This window comes from Fusarium vanettenii, assembly GCF_000151355.1.
Source record: "Fusarium vanettenii 77-13-4 chromosome 13 genomic scaffold NECHAsca_47_chr13_1_0, whole genome shotgun sequence".
Classification (NCBI taxonomy): Eukaryota; Fungi; Ascomycota; class Sordariomycetes; order Hypocreales; family Nectriaceae; genus Fusarium; species Fusarium vanettenii.
The window spans coordinates 90,153-106,642 of NW_003315841.1; the positions used below are offsets into that span (position 1 = coordinate 90,153).

Consider the following 16,490-nt stretch of genomic DNA (forward strand, 5'->3'; position numbering starts at 1 on the left):
CTGGCAATCTCAATCTGCTAGGTCCATGGTCATTATGGGTGCCACTGGAACTATCTGCCCCTTCAAGAGTCAGGCGACGTCGCTGTGCTTGGATTAATCATGATATCTCTACCCTCTCGTTACCTCCATGTACCTAGACTAGTATCTAAAGGCGAGATGGTAGCCCTCAGCTTCTTTAGGTCATCATTTTATATCAAATGATGAGTGATCTGTGCAGATGCTCCATCCCGACAAAGGTTACAGTGTCTCGTAGAAAGTTTGGGAACTCATTTTCATTCTTTCTTAGTTATTTCTTGCATAGTTAAACCTGTCATTTTCTACTCCTTTCTAGCATCTATCTAAAATCTCGCTGTTAGTGTTGATCAGCGAAACTTAAGCGTATTCCTTGATGTGTTGAATCCTCGTTTGTTATGACTGATAGTCGGAATGTTTCCGTGTATGATATTATAATATTTTAGAAGCGAGGTAAATAAGCCGCCGAGTTGAGGGAAGCTACCCTAGAGGCATAAGAACTTTAGTATGTTAAGTGCCCTTAGCTTTCTAAAAGAGTAGCAAGCAAATAGAACGTGTGTCGATTAAGAATTAAGTAAAGAATAAGAATCTGAGAACAAAAACTCATGACTTTTGTGCCAAATTTGATCTATTTGTGATTAAAAGTAGTAGATAGGAGTATGGACAAGTGTCTGTTTTGAGTCATAGACCGATGAAATACGAGTTTGAGATACCCACTGCGGCCTCACTAATGATGACCTTGATGAGAGTCTACTTCCATTAGATATAAGCGAGTCATTAAAACTAACACGGGATTCCATCACGATATTCAAACAGGGCACCGTTAGCTTCCAGCTGGAGGAGACTTGTTCATAGATTGGCGTGGTTGGTGGGAGTCTAGCTTGTGGACTGTGTATTAACCTAAGAATATAATGCACGATTCTTATAAGTTGCATTGAATATTTATGCACCCTAGTTGTGTATAGTATGGGCGTTGATAAGTGTGCTTAAAGAGAGCCGCCAATGTGAGCGCAACAAATAATGCATGCCCCAGACTGCACAAGCCATCCATCCACATTACTCTCGAGAGTTATTGGTGGCTGAGGCAATAGGTAGACTACCTAACGCACTCGGCTGGAGAGCTAACGCGACGCGTCAAGGCCCCTGGTCTAACGATCTGTGGGGTTTGACTCGAGAGCCTGCGACCAAGGTACGCAGGAGTACCTCCAGCTGTTGACCAATAGTGGCTTATCACGCAAGCTTGGCTGAGATGGTGATGTTTCAGTTCCTTATGGCAGGATTATCGCGCTGGCCGGCGTTGACGATTGCTTCCTGTTCTGGTTCCACTACCCGTTGTTACCTGCAATGAAGACAAGAGGTCGTTAGCATAATAGCAAAAGAAACAGTTGTCAATATACAGTCGCATTAAAATGCGATAAAATAAAATATCATAACTTAGTTATTTTGACTTAACATCTGCCACCATGGAATAATTTTATAGACATGTGCGTCTTATGGATAAGATGATTCTCCAAAATGTCTAGGGGCAAATTGACCTATCCGTTATTGGCTCTTAGTGGGTAAGTCTCAGAGATCTCAAGGTGAAGGTGCCTATCAAAGTGAAGAAGCTAAGCAGAGGACCACAAGTGAAATCCCACCCACCCCTGGTTTATTGAACACCCTGGGGGCCATACAGGCTATATCTAGCGTAGTGGTGAATGTCAATCGAAGTTCTGAGTTCAGTCTCGAATCACAGTCCATCGGACAACAGCCAAGGCACTGAAGAGCAGTAATTGTCACCGGTCGGGACACGGGGTACTTAAGAGGTCGTTCCTAATCCCTGGAGGGACGATCTCGAAGGGAGAAGGAGACCGTCTTGGCTGATCTTGAGAAGCAATTCAACAAGCTGTTCCATCCTCAACTTGACTGTTTTTAATAAGAGAAAGAAATCTTTCATCGAGTGGATGCACAAGCCATCGCCTCAGCAGTCACCGTCGATGCGGCCCGGAAGGATCGGTGATTACGCTCACATGATTTTGGAGGCGCCAATGTAATATCAATTGCAAGCTCTGCAACGATGGTTGAACTGAAGGGCTAGTTGGTGGTGAAACTCGAGGCCATTTCTCTTAAGCATAACCCATAAGCATTTTGCTCAGGCATTTTGCTCAGGCATTTCACTAAAGCGTTTCGCTAGGGCATTTATGTCTTTCGCTGCGGGGCATTATGACTTCAGCGAAATGACCATGCCTAAAGTTGCTCACACTGTACGTCAGGGGGGCTAAGGCCCGGGGGGGAGGCACTCACCATAGTATCCAAGCGCGCACTTTTTACTGTGCTCCAGTGCTCACACGCCGAAGCCTAGTGGCATCGCGTGGCCCTTCGGGGCCTCTAGAAGGCGTAATGAATTCAATAACAACAACCACGCCTAAAAGCTTAACTAGCTAAATACTGTTTTTGATTAGCGACTAGCTAGACTAATTAACCCTCGTTTCGTTTAGCATCTTTACACCGAGCGGTTCTTCCCCCGACCATGTCTAGAACACCCCGTGCAGCACTGAACAAATCTGTTTGACAGGAAGCATGTGTCGAGTTCAATCAAGCTCCACTCGTTTCAAGTATGGTACAAGAAGCTATCCTATCAAGTCGCTTCTGAGACTGCGAGTTCACGACCATCGTCCATGCCCAGCTACATAATCCCCAGCAGACGTCCAGAAGGCTCTGGATGCCCCTCCTACCAGATGTTTGCTTTCTTGAGGGTCTTGGTATACTTGAGTGTCTGGGCGTCATGCTCCGAGGTTTAGTTTGACAGCTGATTCTCCTCTGCAGTGGCTTTCTCTATCACCCTTTGTGGCTTATCTGTGTCCTGATGTCTGGCTTCCCCATCTATGAGCCGCCACTTCTGATAACCATACTCGATCGAGAAGATGTGCTGCATGCTCCCATATTCATCCCTCTCCCTTGCATCATCTGCTGCATCACTTCCCAGTTTCGCTCGACGTGAGCCTCCATATCAGCTAGTGATCTGAGCTAGACTGAGCGCGGTCATTATCAATGATAGTGTTGCAATTCCGGGAGCTGCGGGAACTAATGGGCACCTCATTCTCATCCTCGAGTGTCCCACCTCAATGATACTTGGGCTTGGATGAATGATTCATACATCTGGCAAGCATATCAGGGTAGTCTAACGAGGGGCTTCAAGTCGTTGGGTAGAGCCGCATAATTAAGTGTTTGAATCAGTTTAACGGGTCGTAAGGCGCGTTGGCTAAATGATCACGGTTATTGAAGCCTAGAGATTGTGGTTAAATATCTCAGTGCAGCTTGTGTCTAAATCACCAAACGCGAAAGCTGGGCTGATTCAAAGTGGCGCTATGATTGAGAGAGAGGCCTCTAGAGATGGCCAAGAAGGAGTAAAACAACAATGAATAAATGTGATGGCGTTGCAGCAAGGCGGCTCTGCCTCGTGTCTACGCATAACAGCGTTGCGGCTCCCGCAGCATGGTCGGCTATGTCAGCTTAGCATAGAGGGTCTTGGTCTTCTAAAGGCCATGGAGGTAATGGCGATATTAAAGTAACTACTGAGTAGCCTTCTGTAGGTACTTCATTCGTGGAGGAGGCAATACTTGAGAGAATCGCGCAAGTTAGGAGGAAGCAGTCAGCTCGGGCCATTCCAACGCTTGTCGAGCCAGACTATGCTCTAACAGGTCTCAACGGCTGCAGCCTTCTGAAGAAGCGGTGGAAGTTTCTGAGCTAATGAGCGAGGATGGACAACGCAAGATCCTTGGCTATGAGCGGTTATGTTCTGTCAAAACTGAGCTGATTTCTAACCACCAGCCTGAAATCGAACCGGCCCCAAGAGCCGGCAGCAACAGGCTCTTCGCTAGAAAAGTAACCGGTAAAGAGGAATCTGGTACGGAATCCGGTACCAAGCTTAGTGACAAGTGATCCAAGGTTTCGGAAGGGTGATGTGCAGGTTGGGGGGCGAGAATGGTGAACTGGTTAAGACGGGGCCGTTAGAAGGCAACATATATCGTAAAATAGGACTAGACGCCACAACAAGTTCTATCAAGTGTCATTTATCCTCAACAATAAGGAATAAACTAACGTTGTCGAGCTTCCCTAAGTTTCCACCTGAGGAAGGCCTCACTGTAAAAGCTGTGTTCAGCCCGCATGAAGTGCGCGCTCGCTAGAGGGCACCCTCTAAAACGGGTTTGAAGGCAAGGACGAGTTTGGATTCTTTTGAAAGCCAACGTTGCCGCAGGTCGTGGCGCCTTACGGTATTGAGTTTCGATGCTGTCACGCATCGTGAGCGACGGGGCCGGATGTGCAAGTTGAGGCCCGGCCCTTGATGAGTTGACTGAGCTAGAGGCTCGAATACTGAGTTAGGTCTAATGGTAAGATATTTAGTCCCTCTCTGGTCCTTGTATCTCTAGCATAACTATATTATACTAAGTAATTTCCGGCTGGCCGTATGTAGATCTATTAACCCAACCTAGTAGACTTTCTTCAGTTGCCATTTGTCCCGGTACAACCTACCCGAGACTGATTAACTTTTGGAACTTGTATTCATCCTTGTTCACCTGTAAAGTAGGAGTATTGCAGCTCCCCCCAGACATGCTCAGTGGAATTCGTGTTTTTTGGTATTGTAGATGATGACCTCTGATTGAGATTTCATGATGAAAAGCATTAATGCATTAAGAGAAGTATCATCATCTCCCGCTCAACTGGCGTAGTCAAGTTTGACGGGGGGAGACCCCCTGCCAAAAAATTAGCCACATCCGACCTACACAGCCGGCGCTTGCATTCACGTGAGTCTTCACATGAGTCTCCATGTCTTGCTTCAATCCCGCGGGATGGAAATTGAGCTATCTGGGATTTAAACGATATACCGTGATTTCCCTGTGACGGGATTGAAAGGTTGATTTAAACTCGTCACGTAGTACTCAATAGGGCTAGGCCGTAACAATGTTCGATCTCGCCGGATGGAATTCTCGTTATTCATGGTGAAGATTGAAGGGGGGTTGATTTGTCGCCGAAATAACTAGGCTCTTGCACAATGTCTCTGAGAGGACAAGTCCTCATGATTTTGATTGATAGTACGCAATGCTATTAGGTTATATCTTCATTCCAAGGGCTCGATTATAATTGAACCAGCTCTATGTTTCAATCGGGGTGGGTCGATGATTGTCGTGTATTCCCGGGGGCCAACCATGGGCATCGATTAGAAGCCAAACCTGACATAGAGGCTCTGAATTGTGTATAATAGGGAAGAGAAGATTTTGTGTGGACCAAAGCGAGTTTATCGAGGCTACAAGTCAAAGGTCGCAGAGCCAAGTTAGGGGAGGGGGCGTTTGGGTATATTGGGAGCCAGACCCTTCACGGTTACTTCGTGTGCCTCAAACAAGGACTTATTCTATCTTTTCCGTGAGAAACGGGTCTTGCTGGCCTCTTAATAATATGTTGGTCTTCTTGTGACGCCTCAGCGATGGACGGGATGAAGTTTAATACTTCTGCTTGTCTCATGGGCTGAGCACTCGTCTCTAAATGAGATGTCAGCGATGGGCTTGGCTGTTGGGGTTCATGAAAAATGCCTTCTAGGGAATGAAGTAGCAGGTGACGATGAATGAGAGTGTGTGATGCAGGAAAGTAGAAATAATGTCAGTACCTCACCGCATTATCCGTTAAACTTGGCAAGGCATCATTCTATGGATTAACTTGGTTAATCTTACCGTGCCAGTCCAGACGTGATTTCCAATCCCCAAGGTTAAATAAGCCTAGTCTCACTGGGTTCGCTCTGTTGTTAGTTCCATTGTCTTCCCTTATTGAAGCGTCTGTACATCTCGAGATACCGGATTAGCAGATAGCCAACTTACCAGGGCCGAGGTTCAGCTGGAATGGTTAATGTTCGCCACTGTTAACTTCCACCTCTTCACAATGTAGCCGCCATCGCCCATCCTATCTCCAAATAGGCCTAACCTGCCCCTTTGTATTCATTCTAATACTAAACCTGGAACGTATTGTCTCGTCTCTATGCAATCTTTCAACTCCGGTCCAATGCAAGACAAGGTCTTAATCTCCAGCCTGATGCAAAATACCTTCCCAAACTCCAGTCCAATGAAATATGCCCATACAGGCCAACGCAGATCTGGTGCAATGCTCCTTGTCTCCTCACTGAGGTTCAGCAACTCCACCAAGAGTATGTCCAAGTCTGTACAAGATGCTTTGTAAATATGCAGTCCAGGTTTCCAACACGTAAATGTCCATAAGCAATCACCGACGAATACCTTCTATCAATACCATAATCCAGTCTATTTCATTCGTTTCGCCGTCTTGTTCTTCGCCGGACTTCCGGGTGTGAACGTCTTTCGCTTCCGTCCAGCTGATTTGGAAACGGAGAGGCGAGTGTTATTATCGTGATCGTGATCGTGATCGTCGTTGTCGTTATCGTCGTCTTCGCCATCGCCTTTGCCACCCTCGTCCTCTGACTCGGAGAGGTCTTCGTTCGGCCCATCGGCATATTCTCCTTCTTCTTCGTCATCATCGTCGTCAACGAACTCATTCGACCGGAGCGCCTTGCGGTCGTCGATGTTCTTGTTGATACGTCTGTGCCAAGTCACGTACTGCTCGTCCTTCTTTTCGACAAGGCATTTGACGTCGTTGAATGCCTCTTCGATCAAAGGTCGAACACGTTCACGCATGGTATCAGTGCTGGACTGAACCAAGGTCTCCCACTCGTCATTGAGGTCTTGGTGTGTATGCACCAAGTGATAGCAGGCAAGGCCTACTAGGTCAGAGTTGCTGATCCATAAGCCTTGCTCGGTCGTGTCCTCTTCGCGGCTGCTGGGCAAAAGTCTGGTGAAGATGGACAATAGGTGGCCAAGGCGAACGGTCTCTGGTGCTTGGTGGTCGAACCCCCCACTGCCGAACATATCCCTCAAGATCATCCAAGAGTACCGATTGAAGGGCGTATGGATGTAGGCCTTGATGATTTCGTAGATGCAAACCTCTCGGACTGCGCCCTCTTTCCACGATGGAATTCCAACTTCGGCCGACAGCTGGATCGCCCACTTGGCCCAGTCGTAACGCTCAATGTGATCATGATACGATCTCTTGAGCTTGAGTAGCCACCAATCAACAGGCTCTCTCTGGCCGATCCGGTTGAGTCGCGCCATGGCCTGTTGCATCACCTGGAAGTTCAGATGCCAGCAGAGGAAGGCTCCAGTGGAACATGCGCCGTGCATATTGACACCCGTGGCAGTGATGTTGATGTTCGCAATAAAGATTTCGCAGTCGGTCGAAGGGTCGCTCCAGTCTCGTATGACCCGGTTCCGATGGGAGGCCTTGTCCCTGGATCGGATTGTGGTAACTTTGAAGCCGGCCACGGCAAAGAACGTGATGATCCATTTTTCTGATGTTAGCTCCAGAACAAAGACGTGATGGGGAGTAAGTGGTAGCGTAGCTTGGAACTTACTGTTGAATCCACGCTGTATCAACGTAGAACATGATTCTCTTGCCTTCTCCACGAACGTACTCCAAAGCAAGGTACAAGGCCATTGTCCCAATAGGGGACCGGCCAGCCATCCATCGCAACATGACAATACGGTCGGTGGGGGCGAGAACGTGGACATCTTCTCGACAAAGGTAGTAGTGAAATCCCGCACCGTGTGTGATGCCGTTGGAGATTATCTTCTCTACGTGCTGTAGTCCCACCACAGGACCCCCGGACCGGGTTTCGAGTCCCTCCCGGCGATGACGAACTGCCTCAAGCACATCATCCCTAGTCCCTTGGATCAAAGGCTGTGAGTCCGACGTAGGGTGAAAGATATCCTAGAGTCTTTCGTCGAAGGTGCCGAGGAGGGCCTCGCGGTGAACCGAGAGATTCACTGACGTTTTAACCTTGGACGAGATAGCGTCTTGTGGCGATGAGACCGTGTTATCTTCCTCGGCATCTCTGTTTGTAAACATTTGACTGTCGTATGAGTTTCCCTTCTCTAAGGCAGTGCGCCGAGTCTTTGCCTTCCGCAGCTCTAGCTCGCCAAAGTAGATGGTCATGGGTAAGTTTTCGCTTCTAGGATAAGCCATTGCTCCATCAGGGAGCATGACACCAGTTCGCATTGTGTGACGGAGCTGCAGGACCTCGAAGATTGGTCTAACGACCTTCGAGGCAAAGTCTGAGCCCCATTTCAGCTGGCGCCCGGCCAAAAGGAACAGGCTGGGGCTCAGGAGCCACATGCGATAATTGCCAGAGCCAATCATCCTCTCGAGCACAGAGACTTGCCAAGGGTGCTTTTCGCGAAACTCGTCGGTCAAGATACCGCGAGTAACTCGGCCTTCTCCAAAGTCGTTGGTTTCGGTTGGATTATAGTCCCGGCGATACAATCCTGGGAGCCAGCCCAGGTCTGCCTCAGTCGGTTCCCACTTGAGGCCACCAAGAGCATTCCACATGAGATGGAGAGGGGAGTGGAGGTCTTTGAGGGACGAAGATAAGGGCGTGCCTGTTACCCACATCAGACGTTGCCACTGTATCAAGCCCAAGGTATGGTTGAAAGAGCCCCAGCGACTCTTCGCTGCCTGGGCCTCGTCGGCAACCAGGAACCGGAACGTGATGTCTTTGAGGCCGGACGACCCTGGGGTTATACTTGATGAGCTGTCCGTGAGCCTCAGCGGCTTCGCAAGAGTCAATCTTGTCATTGTCGACCTGGTCTTCGAAGTAAACCTTGACTCTGGGTCTACGCTGGCGCTGACTCGTCGACCCGGCGGCCAAACGCCGCTTAAGGCTCTTTGGCACGTCGTCTTTCTTGTTGTACTGAAAGAATGTGGAACTCTTCTTGGCAAGACGCTTGGACAAAGTGTGCCAGGATGTGATTACCAGTGTCCTGCCCGACTGATAACACGTTAGTTGACTCAGGAGTTGTGAAGGGTGAGGAGGGCACGAACCTTTGCATCATTCTTGTCCAATCCCTTGACGAAGTCGACCAGGGCTTCTGCTGACCGGAGAAAGGTGCACCCAGGGTAGTCCTTGGGCTCGTCCCCAAAGAAGACGACCAGCTGAAAGTCTGGGAACTGGGTTCGGGCTTCCAGGAAGGCCTAGCAGACGGTGTTGGGTGGCACAACGACAAGAGAGGGAAGGAACTGGACCTCCTTGCCGTCCTCCTTCTACTTCTGCAACTCACGTACTGATAGGGCCACAGCGAGTAAGTATGTTCTAGTCTTGCCTGTTCCCATCTCGTTGGAGAGGAGCGTGTGAACGTGCGGTCCTCTGGCGGCACGTAGGTGGAGGCTTGACGCATCTGAAAAAGTCAGGAATGAGAACAGAGCAGAGGAGGGGAATACCTATCAAATACCTGATGGGGCTTGTAGGGGTCTACTTTAGGGTCACTTGGGTAGAGAGATGGCCTTTTCCAATCTCCAAGGCCGTACCTTTGGCAAAGTTCCGCAAGGTAGCCCATCTGCCGGGGCTGTAGTGACGCCATGGTGAGCTCAACGGCCATCTGGTGCCTCAGCTCTGCCACCAATGCCTCCTTGCCACCAGGGTACTTGTTGGAGAACTCGTTGATGTGATCCAAATCACCGATCGTGGCGGTGTATTGGTCCCACTGCCCCTCCAGTCCATCGTCGAGTTGAGTGAATTCGCCTTGCGACTTGTGGACATCCCGGTCGAGATCTATATCATGCAACCGAAGAAGGTTTCGACGGGTTTTCTCAAGGTTCTCAAGAGAAGTTGGCGACATGTTCTCAATGCCGCTGTTCTCTCGCAGCCGCTGGTTCACTTGATCGGGGCCGCTGGATGACCACGACCACTCAAGAATCTCGGCATAGACGTCAAAGGCGTCTGCGCCATCTCTTGATATGTCTTGGGTGTTTGATGATGAAGAAGCCGACGTCAGGATTACCTCATCCATCTCGAGCTGGGCGGACATGTACATGTCCGCCAGAAGGTCAGTACCTTCGGGGGTATCCAGGGCCGGGTTGTATCTAGGGTCGGCATATCCAATCCAACTGCTCTTGCACTGCGGAGGCTTGCGCTCCTGCATCGCATCGGCCTTGTGACATCGACGATTGTACAAACTGTACATCATCAAAACAGATCTATTCAGATCTTCGAGGGAGAACAGCCCGGTGACCGTCTTGTCGCCAGTGTTGAAGGTGTACCGCCGATTCGGATGCTCCCTGTGGTAGGTGCGATCCGGCTGGAATTGCGTGGTAGCGAAGAGAAGGAGCTGTACGGCGTGCACGAGGTTGAAAGCGGTCTGCACAATGTGGTCTTTGTTGGCGTGGTCGTCTGACCGGATGTTTTGAACGAGGATCGGAATAAGCACAGGTCGTGGGGTCGCTCTAGCTACCTCATCCACGAGCTCTCGGACGGTGGCATAATCGACGTACGCGTTTATGACATCAATTGGTGGGGGTACGGGGAACGATCGCTCGGACGGGTTGGGCAAAGAGTCGACAGTGTTCATCAAAGGGGCCATCAGGGAGTCAAACACCACATCAAAGAGCTACTTACCAGCACGGCATTTGAGAGCAAGATCGGCGCAAAGAGGCTGGTTTCTTTGGAGAAGGACAAAGAAAAGGGAGGAAGAAGGCAAGGGATCAAAAGACCACTAAAACGAGTGTTAACTTGGCAGAAGGTTAAGGCCGCGCAGGAAGGAAACTACACAAAGACTGGTCCCAGAGGGCAACCTTGGCAAAAATGGCGTTGGCGATGACGGCGATGGTGATGGAGATGGCAATGACGATAGGGCGATGGTGAAAATCCCTGCTGAGAGCGAGTCCGGGTGCAGTTTCCTTCCTACGAGGCCGACAGGAATGATGATGAAAGGGAAAAGTTGAGGGGGGAAAAAAAGAGTGGGCGTGCCTTGACTTTATCGTGCGAGTTGTGCAAGAAGAGTTACACAACATGAGGGCTTCAGACCTAAATGGACTTGCCAATGGACAGTGTCCCAACTGTTACACAGGCTGAAAGGCCTTGTCCCCACTCGGGTTTTCGATCAGGCAGGATCGAAATGTTGTTATTCTTTGACATAGATAGCAGTACCTAAGGGTGAAGGCTTCAAGAGGGCGAAATTGAACGGAAGCAATTCCCGTCTTTGGTAGATCCATATATTGCTAGTCCTTAGGTCGGGCGAGATTGAAATGAGGCAATCCTTTGCCTTGGAGATGACTGAGGTGCAGCTGAGTTTTGAATCGGGCGGTATCAAAATGAGGTGGTTGCCTTGGGTATGATCCAGATATTGCTCGTCCCTGGATAGAGCGAGATTCTAATGACGCGAATATTTCCGCTGGCGAGAATCTACGTGTACCTACCCTTTGAATCGGACGAACTGAATGAAGAATCCTCAGTCCTCGATACGGTGTTTGGGGGCTCTTATTTGGATCAGGCGCTACTGAGATGAAGCTATCCATTACGAGATAGGATCTTTAATGACTGCTCTTTCGATCGGGCGGTACTGAAATGGGGCAATTATATGCCTTGAGTGTGATGTACTCTTTGAATCAAGGGAGATCCGAAGGAAGTTATCCAAGACCTCGAATGTCAAGCAGGTCAGGCGATATCATGCAGTATAAGTTGATGGTAAGACAACGTGATAGCAGGTAGTGGGCATGGGGTACCTTAACGAAGGACATAGGGCCAGGCCTTCCTAGTACAAGGGTCACCTAATTATCACCTTGACTTCATTGATGTCATATCTGAGCATGTATCCTCTGGCTCTAGCTATTGTTCCATTGTGCCCGTAAGGGTCCTCGTAGAAGCAAGTGATTGTTGTGTGATCGTCTTCTTCTTGTCCTTAATGGCACCTCCAAGAGAAGTCATCGGTTACAGCAGCAAACGCCACAGTGATCAATGAAATTGTTGAGCAGCATAGATGACATGAAATTGCATCTACATTAGCAAAAAGGTATCTCTCGCTTTTGCCATTGTCATAGTCGTCTATTATGTTTCGAAAATGGCCCCAGCGCTAATTTCGTAAGCTAGCGTGGTACCATAATATGGTAGTGCTAAACGTGCAGCTCCCAATGCCAATGTAGCATGAACTACAGATGGCAAGTGGGTGGTTAGATAGCCTGGAGAAATCTTGTCGATGGCCGTCGGCGGCTTAGAGTTTCTAATTTACTTAGAAGTTGCCCCAAGCCAATGAGTCTACGTTCCAGTTGCTCGATTGTTACAAAGCACTGGTCCAGAGTATTCACGATCCTTCAGGGGTACCTGAAGGGGTGGACATCGAGAAACGAACATGTAATCGAGCTGGCGTGCCATCTTATAGACTTCCACGGTAAACCAAAGTCCAGAAGGGAAAGGGGTCTTCTGTCCTATGGGCTATGGCAAGGGCGAATCTCGTTGCCTTATTGGGAAAAATTGATTTGGTGACGTACGATTGGTTGTCAAGGGTCGCGGCGTGATTGAAACGACATTTTCAAGAACTGTAAAATTAGGAGGATGAGGGGGCTAATGAGAAGGTCGGAATTAAGATATTTACCGCTGGCTTAGATCCAGGGAGGATGTTTATAGTTAATATTCGGCATCGGGTGCTTTAAAATTTACTGCTGATAGCAAGCGACAGTTGTCAATAAAGATGCACAGACTTTGCATTTCACGGGGGGGTAGCCCCCCGTGAAATTTTGAAGCCGTGTAGCACATGATCATCCGGACCAACAAAAATGACCACCAGCTATGTTGCGCTCAGAGCAGCATCGAGGGGCCAACCCGAGCCCGGATGCACCACTGACATATCTGACATATCTGATATCTGATCATACCGCCTTCTTTTATTACCACAATAGACCACGGCTCAGCTACTTCCTGCGGAAAGCATTGCTTCGCTCTAGTGCCCAACCGTGGCCTCGTGCTCCGGGCCGAACCTTTTCCCATGAGGTTTTGCCTTCTCAATAATGTTGCGCAGGTCTGCCTTCTCCTCCTCAGTCAGGTCAATCTCCCTTGATGCCCAGTTTTCTTCCAGGCGCTTAGCTTTAGTTGTGCCAGGGATGGCAATCAGCCCTTGGCTTCCGACCCAAGCAAGAGCAAGCTGAGCCAAAGTGCATCCTTTGCGAGCAGCAATCTTCTTGATCCCTCCAACGATGGCTTTGTTCTTATAGAAGTTTTCGCCCTGGAACTTGGGCGCTGCATATTTGTCAGAATGACTCCCTATGTCCCGTAGCTTGAGAGGGAGGACAACTCACATGTTCGGCGAAAGTCGTCTGAGGCAAAATCGTCAGGGGACTTGTATTCAAAGTCGTCCACGAGCCACCCGTGGCCGAGAGGGCTATATGCCACAAAGGCCACGCCGAGCTCCTTGCAGGTATCGATCACACCGCTCGTCTCGTGTATCGTTTCGAAAGCCGAGTACTCTGATTGGACGGCGTCGATCTTGGCAACTGTGATTGTCAGACCCAGCACGTTAGTTATGACAACTTGAAGTCTGATATGGGGGCACTTGGACCTACTCGAGTTGGCTTTTCGAAGTGTCTCTGCAGAGCACTCCGAGAGGCCAATATACTTTGTCTTGCCGGCCTGTCGAATCTCGTTGAGGGCAGTGATGGACTCTTCAAGGGGCGTCTCTACCACGGCGTTAGCACGGCCGCGAAATCTTTAAGCAGATCACGTCTGTCAAACGTACCGGGATCGATACGATGGAGATAATATAGGTCTGGGGGGAATCCAAGCCTCTCAATCGTGCCGTCGATGTACTCCTTGATGTGAGCCGCCGAGTTGGTGAGGCGACCCTGCGCCCCAAAAACATCGAACCCGCACTTGGAGGCGACTAGTAATGGTGCCGTCAGCGATTCTTCAATGTCAGCACGCCTGGTATACTCCTAGAGACTCACGGAAAACCTTGTCTCGAACATTGTGCTTTCTGATAAAGTCCCCGAGTAGCTTTTCGTTGACGCCGGCTTGATAGACAACCTGCATCCCAGGTGGTCTTAATCTCTACTCATTGCATCTCTTTGGACAGGTTGAAGTTGAAGAATCTCTTGACGCACCGCGGTGTCCCAGAAAGTGCAGCCTAGCTCGATGGCTTTGAGAAGGACAGGCTCTGCTTCTTCTAGGCTTAGGTTGCTCCCCATGACAAAGCTGATGCCCATGGCGCCAAAGCCAGGCGAGGGAACCTCAATGTCAGCGAAGGGAAGTGTCTTGACCATTTTGCTCTGGCTATTGCTTGCGTTGTCGTCTTTTTGCGTCGGTGGTAGACTGCGTTCTGTATGAAGACTTGAAACGTGGGTGCTTCGAGGGGTATGATATAAGTCTCATCATCGCATGTGCCGAGAATTTTGACTTCGTGCCCGTATGAGGTTGATGGTACATGGCTCGTAATGGATGCGGAGCCTGGCGTCGGTCCCATAATCCTGTGGCCAACACCGGAGTTAGTCCCCCCTAAGTCCAGTTAACCCACAAAGCGGACCGATAACTCCATGGAGGCGCCATGGGCGGGGCTTGAAGCGTGTTGTCTGTCGTCGCGACTAGATTATACAATCAGCCATGCGGTTGGCGGGGCTAGGTGACAGTATCAGCCGGTATCACGCTTGTCTCTATCATGTTGTAATGTATGAACTTGTCTGGGGCGTACGCCAGTCTTCACGCCCTGGGTGACCATGATCCTTGAGAGTGACCAGATAAGAGCCTTGGCACAGTCAATTAAACAGGCCTTGCTTGGTGGCATTGAGCATGGGAATGCGGAGCTGGGGGTGACAGTGGCATGTAACGCCCGTAGTTTAATGCTAAATGGAGGTTTCATTGGCCTGAGTGGTCTTTCTACCATTCTCAAGTCAAGATTATTCTTCATTCAATGGGTGGCTTGGTCAAGAGGGCAAGAAAAGTTCGCAGTGGTATTGCCATGACCCTAGTTTTGTGATTTACAAAAACGTAGCCAAATCCGTTCTCAATAGTGGCCTTCCAAGGAACCTAGGCGGCGCTATTTTGCATGTAGTAGAAACCAATGTATCATTTTTCAGGTTGAAGGCGAGAAATTTAGGCATTTAATCTATGTTGTTAATCGTGGCGAGATTCCGAGCCGTCTTGCCCTTCGATTTCTCGGACGCCGCAAGGGTGACTAAGGTGTCTAGGACAACTGACACACCACTGAATACAATACCCTTTCTAGATGTCTAACTACTTAATGCATGGATCGTCCGAGGGGCTAATAGAGAACCCATCATAGATCAAAAGGCTACCACCCTGCGGGGAGAGGTTTGCAGTACCAGTGCACTTTCTCTTTGCTACAGTGAATAGAGTCTGAAAGCTGCATTCCAGATTAGGACGCTGTTGTGCGAGATCTAACATATCAGTGGGGAGTTTTAGGGACTCACTAGGTCGTAGAGCATTCACCGTCGGCCGTGGTGACTGTCTGCATCACCCCAAAGACATGAAACGTCCTTTCAGTCGCCGACTCGGCGGCAACAACCGTGGTGTTGGGAAAGTGATGCGGTATAATTAGCTCTTGTGCTACGATATCATCCATAGGCGCGCGAAAACATACATTCCACTCAATTGAACTGTCGGCGGGCTGCATGGCACCCCGAGCTCTGAGGATGGCCTCTGGGCCCGTAGAAACCTCTCCCAGGACGATCAAGCTACCATTAGGAGCGAAAAAGTCTGTGTAGGCGGATGATGTGGTCGGATCCTCATTGTTTCTCAACAATCTGCCCCGCAAGAAAGGTGAGCATCGGCAGCCATCCCGCATGTTATTGGGGGTCTTACTCCTCGTACCAAGACTCGAATTCTGGGTCAACGCCGTGCCCTGGGGCGTAGTCTATCATTGGAACTGCCTGTACCATGCCAAACAGAAGGCCGAGCAGGAGGGCGAGGGTAACACGGCTCATTTTTGACTGCAAGATAGGCAAAATGTTACTGATTGAGCTCTTTGTCTTTAAGACCAATGTGGCATGCAGCCTCTGGGTTTAAATGCCTTGAAAAAGATCGCATACGCGTAATGTAATTACCTTTGCCGAGCTTTCAAGCATCCCGAACTTCATTTACCTTGATATCGCATGAGAGCGCACAGCCACTTCCCACAGAACAACATTTGTCAGCTTTGGACTAGATCCTAGTCTAGAGCTTCATGTCTGTAACGAAGGGACACTGATGAACCCAAATGGACTAGCTCCGTAGCGGAGAGTCGGAGACTGCTTCGGACCGAGTATGGTGATGAAAGGATCAAGTGCAAGGCTGTACAATAGGGACAGGGTACATAGATCTCATATCTCATTATGTTTATTCTATGGGACCTTACGTTGTCTGGTCTGACCTTCATTTTTTATGTGGTATCGGGTGTGGTCCGAAAATGTTCGGGAGGTTCCATGCTCTTTCGGACGTTACATTTGAGCCTGGGTATAGTCGGACGTTATCGCATGGGTGACATGGCCCTTTTGGGAAGCCTTATTCAGAGTGAAATATTTCGTGATTTTGCGCCACTCACAAGACTATAGTACCGCATACTATTCAAAAGGCATCTCTTCATCCAGGTGGCATCTCCATCAGGGAAAATGTCGTGATAATCCCTGGTGAC

The 16,490-nt window shown here is 49.3% G+C and overlaps 3 protein-coding genes across 3 annotated transcripts; all 3 read right to left on the reverse strand.

The window, feature by feature from the left end:
* Nucleotides 1-6,301: 6,301 nt before the first annotated feature.
* Nucleotides 6,302-10,460, reverse strand: NECHADRAFT_87952 (uncharacterized protein; the record flags this gene model as incomplete). Its single annotated transcript, XM_003041367.1, has 9 exons — nt 6,302-6,560; nt 6,610-7,335; nt 7,460-7,785; nt 7,885-8,274; nt 8,408-8,483; nt 8,628-8,872; nt 8,926-9,075; nt 9,162-9,278; nt 9,333-10,460. The coding sequence occupies 9 exons, from the start codon at nt 10,458-10,460 to the stop codon at nt 6,302-6,304; spliced, it is 3,417 nt and encodes a 1,138-aa protein (XP_003041413.1).
* Nucleotides 10,461-12,812: 2,352 nt separating this feature from the next.
* Nucleotides 12,813-14,127, reverse strand: NECHADRAFT_87953 (uncharacterized protein; the record flags this gene model as incomplete). The annotated part of the gene is made up of 6 exons (XM_003041368.1): nt 12,813-13,108; nt 13,168-13,362; nt 13,432-13,545; nt 13,605-13,748; nt 13,813-13,891; nt 13,969-14,127. 6 exons carry the CDS (start codon nt 14,125-14,127, stop codon nt 12,813-12,815), a joined length of 987 nt encoding a protein of 328 aa, XP_003041414.1.
* Nucleotides 14,128-15,094: 967 nt separating this feature from the next.
* Nucleotides 15,095-15,804, reverse strand: NECHADRAFT_106555 (uncharacterized protein; the record flags this gene model as incomplete). The annotated part of the gene is made up of 3 exons (XM_003041369.1): nt 15,095-15,224; nt 15,292-15,624; nt 15,683-15,804. The coding sequence occupies 3 exons, from the start codon at nt 15,802-15,804 to the stop codon at nt 15,095-15,097; spliced, it is 585 nt and encodes a 194-aa protein (XP_003041415.1).
* Between the last annotated feature and the right edge of the window lie 686 nt (nt 15,805-16,490).